Here is a 9,849-nt window from a genome sequence, read left to right on the forward strand (position 1 = left end):
AAAGGTGCCACAAATATAGGGCTTTCGTATGGTAAAGTCAAAGATGTTGGAAACAAGATCACTGGATATGTTGACTCATATTATGCTGCATATCTAGATAAGCGAAGATCGCTCACCGGATATGTCTTTACACTGTGTGGTTGTACTATTAGTTGGAAAGCAACACTACAATCAGTTGTTGTTTTGTCTATAACTGAGGCAGAGTACATCGTAGTAACAGAAGCTGTAAAGGAAGTCATTTGGGAGAAATGTCTAATTAAAGAGTTGGGTATACAACTCGAAGAAACAACCATCTATTATGATAGTCAAAGTGCTATACATCTGACAAAGAATCTAATGTATCATGAAAGAACTAAGTATATTGATGTTCGGATGCACTTTATTAGAGACATAGTGGAGAGAAGAGTTGTTAGAGTGGAGAAAATACCCACTGCAGATAATCTGGCGGACATGATGACGAAGCCAGATCCAACTACCAAGTTCAGACATTGTCTGGACTTGATTAATGTTCAGAATCTCTAGTGAGCATGAAGAAGAGTAGCAGGAGAATAAACTATGATAGTCTTTTAGCCAATATGAGGATTTATTGAATATTGGCTAAAAGAAAACGATGATGAAAAGACTTTCTTGAGCCAAGCAAAAAAGAAGTGGCTAAAGATCATATTGAAGAAATAGAGAATTTCTAGCCAAGTAAAAAGAAGTGGCTATGGTGAAACCAACATTAATGTTTTTTCCCTTTGGGCACATAATCTTCAAGAGTTTTGGCTATAAATAGGAGTGTTTCATGTCATTGTTAGACACACCAAATACTTAGCTTAGTGCATATTCTCTCTTTTTGTTCTAATTGTGTGAGAAATACTTGAGTGAGAGTGAAATTGAGTGTACTTGGGTTTTGAAAAGTGAGTAAAATACTTGTAGTTCTCTTTTATCACAGTGGAATAATCCTTGTTACTCTACAGCTGTGGACGTAGGCAAATTGCCGAACAACATTAAATTCTCAGTGTCATTTTCTCTATTATATTTTCTTCATGGATCTTCCGTTCCAACAATATATATGAAGTAAGAAAATATAAAAGAAAAATAATGATAAAAAAATATGTGTAAATAAATAATAAAAATAATATAATATATAAAGTGATTAAATGAGATAATTTTATTATTTAACTATCTCTTACTTTCTCCTCACAGATAGAGACAATGACTTTTGGTGGTTCTCATATAGTTTTTATTTTTCTTTTTCAATGCTCTCTTCTCAACTAAAAAAGGAAAAATCAATTTCTCTACAATTTCTCGCTGCTCAATTTCTTTCCTCTCTTTCTCTAGTGAACCAATTTAGTGCTTTAGTAAGCAATGCATAATGAAGAGAGGGAAGAATTTTCAAAAAAATAATCTCTGATTCAAGAACCCAAAACCGTAGGGTGAGTTGTGAATTGCATTTGATTTTGTATCCAATTACCTAATTTTTGAAATTTCATGCTTACCACATTTTAAGTAATTAGAGCACATGAATTAATATGTTAGGCTAGGCTGCATTTCTCTGAATTTTCTTGGTAGTTGAGAAATTGTATAACTGTCAGTTGCTCCATTTTATGTGTCATAACTTTAACATCACTGAATTTTTAAAGACTGTGTAAAATTTATCACCAAATTAAAGTCTAAATATTGTGTCAATTTACAAAATTTTAATTAAAATAGCTCTAAAGTTATGACTATATTTTCTCTATCATCATGTGTAACAAATGAACTTAAAATAAAACTATGAAATGTAATAAAATCATTATATGATTTATAAAAATACTAGTAAAATAAATCAGAAAAAAATATTAAATTAAAAATAACTTTGTTGAAAATTGACCCATTATGATCATGGACCATGGATGGTTACATGATGCACCTTTCGAGTGCAAACCACTGCCTACAAACCCACCTTTTGGTGCTATTTATTTAGAGTAAAGAGATAACATTTTTGCCTGTAACATAAATTGGTTCTTGGAAGTTTGAGAAATGTGAAATGGTTCCAAAAAAAAATAGTTAATATGAATTAAATTAGTCATTATTTTTAACATTTTTATGATCCTTAACCAGATTATTTTAACTCATGTTCACGATCTTTGAGTACCCGTAAAAAAAAAATTGAGAACAAATAGGTATTCACAAAAATTTATATGGATCAAAATAGATATTTATTTACTTGTTAATGATAAGTTAATAAAATATTGGTAAGTAATTTTGTTTTTAATAAAATAAACTTAAACAAATAATGTAGACACTGTTAGTAGAGATGATAAAAATACATGTGCCCATTAATATCCAAAGTAGAACTTATGAGTTGTAACCAATATTATAATACTTGTCATGCTAGTATCCACATATTGATAAATGTGGTCAACAACAAGAACATTTATGTTTTAATTCACACAATACAGAAAGTTTGAGTTGTAATATGAAGAAAAATGAAATATTATTATTTAAGGAATTACATAGAGAACAACTTTAGTTCAAAGTATTATCCAAAACTAAAGTTTATGAATAAACATTTCAAAGTAGTTCAAATATAAATAAAATGAAAATACATTGTATGATGAGTAATGAATGATAAGTACTTGACTAATGTCTCTTCACTTTTGAATTTCGTCATCTTATATGAGTTTTATTCGATTCCTTACCCACTAAACTTTTGCTAATGGAGACGTTACCTATAATATGAAGCACGCCATCTTCTCACAATTGTGATGCCTCATTCAATGTTTTGGACCAACCGTATCTTTCACAAAACTTTTTGTTTTTCTGTCCATCAAGGGTGAAGCATTAATGCATTTGTCATACTTATGATTTTATATGCCTCCACATTCATGAAACCCCACAATTTAACTTTTTGAAAATATTCTTCTTGATTTTACCATTTGTTTGTACTATCAATGATATATCTTCACATTTTTTATAAAGAATTAATCTCTTCCAGAATTTGTGGCTGCTCATTCCAACAAATGTCGCTTTCAGAAATTGAATCATCGACCTTAAGAATCCAGTTGGACCTTATATCACTAGATCAACGCCTTGTTGATATGTTTTTACCTTAATTTGCAATTAGCAACCAGTCAAAATAAAATTAATCAGCTATTTAAGAGACATTTTGTACCCAATATCTCTAAGAAGTTATTGGAAATTTGATGTGTGGGGTATTTTCCCAGGACTTCAATTTTTGGTAAACCTAATGAAAGAGTTAATTTGTTCACCACTAAAAAAAATAAGGAGTTCATATATATTGGTCAAGTTAAAGAGTAATTTTTTTATTGTTACTTTTCATGAAAAAGATATTGTTACTAATTACGTATTTCATTTTCAATTTTATTAAAAAAATGTTTACTAAATTAACTTAAAAAGTAAAAGTTTATAATCTGAAAAACACATAAGGCATACATGTTCTACTTTTTATAATTAATATATAATTATTATACGTAAAAATATTAAATATTTTAAATTAAATTTGAGGTATTTGATTGGGAAATAAATAAAAAAAGTTGAATTTCTTAACTTTTTTTTAGTGACATGTGCCACCTAGCTAGAGATTAATCTGATTGAAGACATAAAGTTAACCTAACTAGGTTTTTGCCATTCTATACAATACTCCTTTTAGGGCTAGGCTCTTCTCGGAGACCACAAATTTTAACATGTGATATTTATAAATAGTTAATGGTTCAAATTTTTTTATTTTTAAATTTAACAAAATAATAAAATCATATTTCCTCTTACTTTTCTATACTAGACTCTTTAGTATTAGAGAGGAGTCCAATTCCTCCTTCTCATGATCAAACTCCTATGATTATGTTCAAAGAACTTGACTGAGGGGTTGGATTTTAGAATATTTCAATTTGTCTATCAGCACTCTACATATCCAATCACAAAATTACAAAAACAAGAAACTACATGTTCATTGGTTACCATGTGAATAAACAAATTGGAATTTTAATATCCTCACCCTATACTTAATTAGCGTCACTATGTACTTATTATTGGTCTCGTCGGTATTCTTAATTAATAGTAGTGTGAATAAGTTCTAAATTTGAAGTCCTTTATAAATTATCAACTAACTTATAATACTAAAGCTAAAGTCGTTCTTAATTTGATACATTTTTGGGACTCAAAAATCATGAGCTCTAAGTAAATTAGTAAAATGTTTTGGTTGTGAAGCCATTAATTAGAAGAGAAAATTATCGATAAAGAATTTTTATATTATCAATACATCACATTTCATTATTAAGAATTTTCCATTTATATAATAATTGTCTTGACTTGAAAAATAGAGTATACATATCAATAATAAGTAATTTATTGATAGTATTACATTAACAATACATATTATATTATGAAACTATAATTAAAAAGAGGTTAAAATTTGTTCACTAATAAGTGTAAAGTTTTTACATTGTGAGTACATTATTCATTATTGATTTGTATTATTTTTGTTTAATAGTCAATAATAGTCAATAAATTAATGGTAAATGATTTGCTGACATTATAAAAAAACACTTATATTGTTAGTGTGTAGATATTAAATCCAATTAAAAATCAAAATTAAATGTTAATGGCAAGAATGAAGCAGATCATGGCCCATTAGTTAATTTTGAAGATGACAGAATGATTTAAAATTCGTGCTACTTGTCAATTTTATATAATCATTTTTTTGAAACATTTGAGACAACATTTTCCAGTAGTAAAAAACTATAAGTTTTGTGCTTTGTTAAATTTTTCACACTGAATTTGTCTAATGAGAAAGGAAGAAAAATAGGTAGTAACATACCGCTCCAAGTTATATAGTATTTACTTAACTTTGTTTGTCTTGTTAATTATTATTTAGATTACTATTATCTTATCGCTTGTAACAATTTTTTTGACTATATAATAAATTACTTAGACTATCTCATATTTGAGTTTAACCAATATTTAACATCCTAAACTTCTATATAATTAATGGTCCTTTGGCATTGGCTTCCTCCATTGCACTTTAGAAGATCTAAGGAATAAAACACTATACAATTGTGTAATACCAACCATCACTATCGACTATACAACACAACTAAACCTATTCCTCATGCATGCATAAGTACACCCTTCTTCCTAATAATTCATTACCTTATCAACTTCTCAAATTGCCATCATAAGCTTTTTTGTTCAGAACAAGTCCTGCTTATTTTCTGTTTTCAAGTTGCTTTCTTAAATTGCTTTTCTTTAATTTTATTTTCTCGGGTAAGTCTCAACACAACAATAAGATTCTACGGGAGTAAAAAAACCTCTAATAACAAAAAAAAAACAGGAGTACTTTTAAAATAGCAACATTAAAAATAAAAACACATAAATTTCTCATATCACAAATGTAAATACACAAGCAAAAAACAACATTAATACCACACCAACCAAATTGAAATTACATTACACACAATACAAGCCCATCAACATAAATAGGCACTTAAAAAGACACACACACATATATAAATATACATGTTTATCATAGGCAAGCTAACATAACTTCAACATCAATCAAGTGGAAATTGTGAAAATGAGTGCCCAGGGTCCCATAGCTAGTGAAAATTTGTGATTATGGAAAAGCCAAAACCCACAAAGGATTTTCAACATGATAATGATACAAAAGAGTAAGTTAGAAAGGGTCCCATAACAGCAAAGAAGCGCGCACTCTCATCTTTTGGGTCTTTATCTGGATTAACCAATTTTCTCATTCAAAATAACCTCACATTCCATGCTCTTGTGTGAATGCTACTTTCTGTACACGAGGGGACTCATCATTCACTTTTCCTTTATTGTGACAAATAGACTCATACCTCCCTTTTTCTTTGCACACTACTGTTCAGGAATTACACTAGCCAAACCAGCTTATTTTCAAGTTTCAAACTCGATAACCGAGGAAGGGCTTCCGAAGTGGAACAAGTGACTATTTTAAGAAAGAGGGAGGATGGTGGTTACTTAGTTTATTCTGCAGACTCCAGGAACAACAACATACCAGAACATATAAAGCACTAATACTACTACATAGGTGATTAGTGACATGTATGGCTAAGATTTCTTCAACTTACAAAAGGCATCAAGTCCAAGCGATTTAGCCTTGAGTTTCAAGGATTTCAAGCATTGTATGGCATCACCGAAAAGCATGACCGGGTCCTTGTCCGTCCCACCGGGAATTATGCTCTGTAGAATGCTCAGAACGTCTCTTATCTTCTCCTTTCTCATCTTCTTACTGCCTGGCAAGGAACCCATTTCACCTGATCCTTCACCTTTGCTGCCAGAACATCTTGATTCCGCATCGTTTTCCATGGAAAAGGATTGGTTCTGCTGATTCAGAGAACTAGCGGTATCCATGAGTTGTATGTCATCATAATAACAATCTGATAGCCTCCGCTTCTTGGTTTTCCCAGCAGAGCTCGCAACTTCTTCTGCAGTTTTCTTTAAGGTTTCGTGGATATCATTATGAGTGGTCATTGTACTGGGAGAATGCCCCGTACTAGTAACTTCATCATCCTCATCGTCTTCTTCAGTAGGATAAACATCACTGTCCGAATAAAGCAATGCATTAATTTCTTCTGTGTCTTCATGCATCTCACTTTCGATGCCAGTTCCCTGATTCTCATCAACTTTATCAACCAAAATTGGCTCAGTCATATGATTCAAATATGTTCTTAATAAAGGTTCATTCCCATTCAAATTGTTAGCATCATGCAGCTTTGAATGCAAAGAAGAAAGGCACGCATTGGGACTCCCAAACCTAGAGCTATAGAACACAGTTGTTTGACCAGCCGTCTGGTCAATAACAACAAACTGCTTCTGAGAGGAGATTGATTCACCATAGGGAGCACTAACAATATCATCCCTAAAATGTTTCACATGGTCAGTAGGGAGTTTTTCCTCGGCAGTGAAGTCTGGAGCAGGAGTAAATCCCTGCCGAAAGCGAGGCAAACAATAAAACCAACCATGAGGTTCATTAGAATGTCCTAACTGCATACGAGGTAGCGCAGAGGATGCATAAACTGGCATTGTCTCATTTCTTGAGGCCATATTGATGGCAGGGTTCATAGCTTCAGAAATACCGTTATGTTTCATCACACCAATGGGACTCAAATTTGGTGATTGCCAACCAAATTGCAGATGTGGTATCCAGGTTCCACAATCTTCTCCCATTCAATCAGAACAATCACCTAAACATTAAACAACATATATCAAAGAAATCAATAATTAAAAAAAACGAAGGACGCTTTTAATAAGAATAATAATCAATAATGTTGAACATACCTGAATAAAAGCGATTTCAATCCAAGAGCTATCTGTTACAATTGATTTTTTTTTCTTCACAAACAAGGAAAACAACTAAATCCACCGGCTTAACCCACCCAAACAGAACAAAGTAAAACTATTCTACGTGACAGGCTTGAGCAATTGACGGAAATATTCAGCCTGGACAATAGCAAAAAAAACAAGCAATTAAAACTAGCTGATATGTTGTTTGTAGATCAACAAATATGGTCATAACAAAAAGAACATAAAGAGAAAGTTGGTGAATCAACATTGGACCACATACCTGGCATTCTCTGAGAGTTTGAAAGCAAGCAATGACTCTAACTATAATGGTGGAGCTCCCGGCACATCCATTCTCATGTTTCAATGCCCGAAATTTCGTTTGACTTGCTGCTTGGCACACCATAACTACACTTCCCAACCCTCTTCAATTCAAAACAGAAGAACCACGATCTTGCTGAAGACAAATAATCTAAACACTCCACCTTCCAGTACAGAAGGTCTTGATGAATCAAATGATAATAAAAATTGCACTTACTAACTAATAGAGACTGCAACAACTACACTCCTAGATTGGAAAATGCTAACGACGATTTTTTTATGCTATCCTTCAGCTGATCTGACGGACGTAGCAAGGAATAACAACAAAGAAATTGGATCCCATTTGGAAATAATGCAAAACAAAACTGATATAAAATGTTAAGAATATGAAATCACAAGATACAAACTACAGAATCACTTTGCAATACAGATTCAAAGAAATCCCTTTGCGAAATAAATCAACAGATTGTGTAAGCCACCACCGCATGCTTTTGTGTCCTCACCCACAGAGAGATAGTTAAAGCCACCAATAATTCTTCACTAAAACCAATTTAGCACCCTGCAATACAATTTCAACATTAAATATCTTGTTGCAATTTGTACATGTACGATGTAACACTTTAGATTCATTTCATGATATAATCAAAGCATAAAACAACATAAAGATTAAAACTTTTCCTGAATCCTAGAACATCCCAGCAAGATTATTCATGGGCTTCTGCTCAATCTAAGAAATATACTCTGAACCATGGAATAGATTTAAAAAAAACAAAATTTATTATAACAACACTAAAACCTTGAAAAACGAAAAAATGTGTAATTTAACATGAAATCACGCCCAAAAATCCAACTACAAAGGTGAAAAAGAAAATCAGCCCAACAATGATTGACAAAGGAAAGAAATTTAGAAGTATTACCAATAAACAATACTGAGCAAGATAAATGAAACTGAGGAAAAGAAAAGGTATGCACAAAATGAAGAACTTACAAGAGAGAGAGAATTGAGAAGTGAAAGTGAATCCCAAAACGAAAAAGTTAGGCAGAGAAAAAGAAGATGAGAAGAGCAAGCGTGAATGGCTACAGTCAAAGTAGAAACTCCAACCCACAACTCAGCAATGGAGTTTAATTATATATAAATATGTTTTGACATATATACCCTTCATTCATGTCCATCATAAAGTTGAGTTACCTTAACAAGTTTCATGATAACATAAGTTAAGGAATACATGTTCATAAAATTAATCTTAAAAATCCAAATGTAACCTTTCTCCAAATATTAAATGTAATTTTAAGCATAATGTCTTGTGGAGAGAAAGAACAACTTCAATTGATTTTTCAGAAATTAATTTTTTTTTGTGTCTCATAGATATCTTCGCACTAGATGTAATCATATCCGAATCGAGAACATCCACATATACATTGAGAAATTATTTACTATCCACCATATATGTTTATAATAATTATAACTATAGCCTATAAAATAGGTAACCTAGTCAAATGGAGTATGTATTGCTTCTAATTATGTGACTCTTCTCTTATGAACAGTTTTTAAGCTTGTTTGGTGTGGATGTTGCTATTTTTTTAAGCAAATTTAACACCATATTCTTATCTCACTTTGTGGTCTCTAATTATATTACATATTACATAGTAGATTGTGTGTCTAGATTAAAAACAAATATTAATCACCAATAAAGTGGGGGAAATATGAGAAAAATGTATGTACTAAGAGTTTTATATATTATGAGACTACTGTTTATTTTAAATTATTATTTATTCTTTAAAAAATATAATATAAATGAATGGTCGATGTATATTGAATATGTATAGATCTTTATACTAACAATGTATAATAATATACTCAAAAAAACTATATTTAGTAATCTTCACTTGTGAAAAACTTGTACATGCTCTTAGCTATGAACTATAAATTAGTGTTTATATAATATAAAAATTAATAAAATTTATTGTGGGTGTGGATTGATTGATTCATACGTGCGTGTGAGTAGTGCAAGCAAAAGATTTTTAAGTTGACAATGATGAATGACAATGGCTTATTAGGGAGGTTGTGGAAGAAAAGAGAGAAAGATGCATGTCCCCGTGGGTGGTTCTATAATGACATAACCTTGTGAATATTTTTTGTTTGGAATTGGTATGGGTCCAAGTAACCATGTGACTTGTTCATCATAACCATAGGTTTAAACCTAACCACTCTGTCTGGTTAGTCTG

The 9,849-nt window shown here is 31.3% G+C and overlaps 1 protein-coding gene and 1 long non-coding RNA gene across 2 annotated transcripts; both read right to left on the minus strand.

The window, feature by feature from the left end:
• On the minus strand, positions 5,337-7,418 carry LOC109326715 (transcription factor bHLH143-like). Its single transcript, XM_019559471.1, has 2 exons — positions 7,300-7,418; positions 5,337-7,205 (listed from the first exon to the last, which is right to left on the minus strand). The coding sequence occupies exon 2, from the start codon at positions 7,186-7,188 to the stop codon at positions 6,070-6,072; it is 1,119 nt and encodes a 372-aa protein (XP_019415016.1). The 5' UTR covers positions 7,189-7,205; positions 7,300-7,418; the 3' UTR covers positions 5,337-6,069.
• Positions 7,780-8,749, minus strand: LOC109326717. The gene is made up of 2 exons (XR_002105283.1): positions 8,612-8,749; positions 7,780-8,182 (listed from the first exon to the last, which is right to left on the minus strand). It is a non-coding gene; the product is annotated as an uncharacterized LOC109326717 (long non-coding RNA).

This window comes from Lupinus angustifolius, chromosome LG14 (genome assembly GCF_001865875.1).
Source record: "Lupinus angustifolius cultivar Tanjil chromosome LG14, LupAngTanjil_v1.0, whole genome shotgun sequence".
NCBI classification, from domain to species: domain Eukaryota; kingdom Viridiplantae; phylum Streptophyta; class Magnoliopsida; order Fabales; family Fabaceae; genus Lupinus; species Lupinus angustifolius.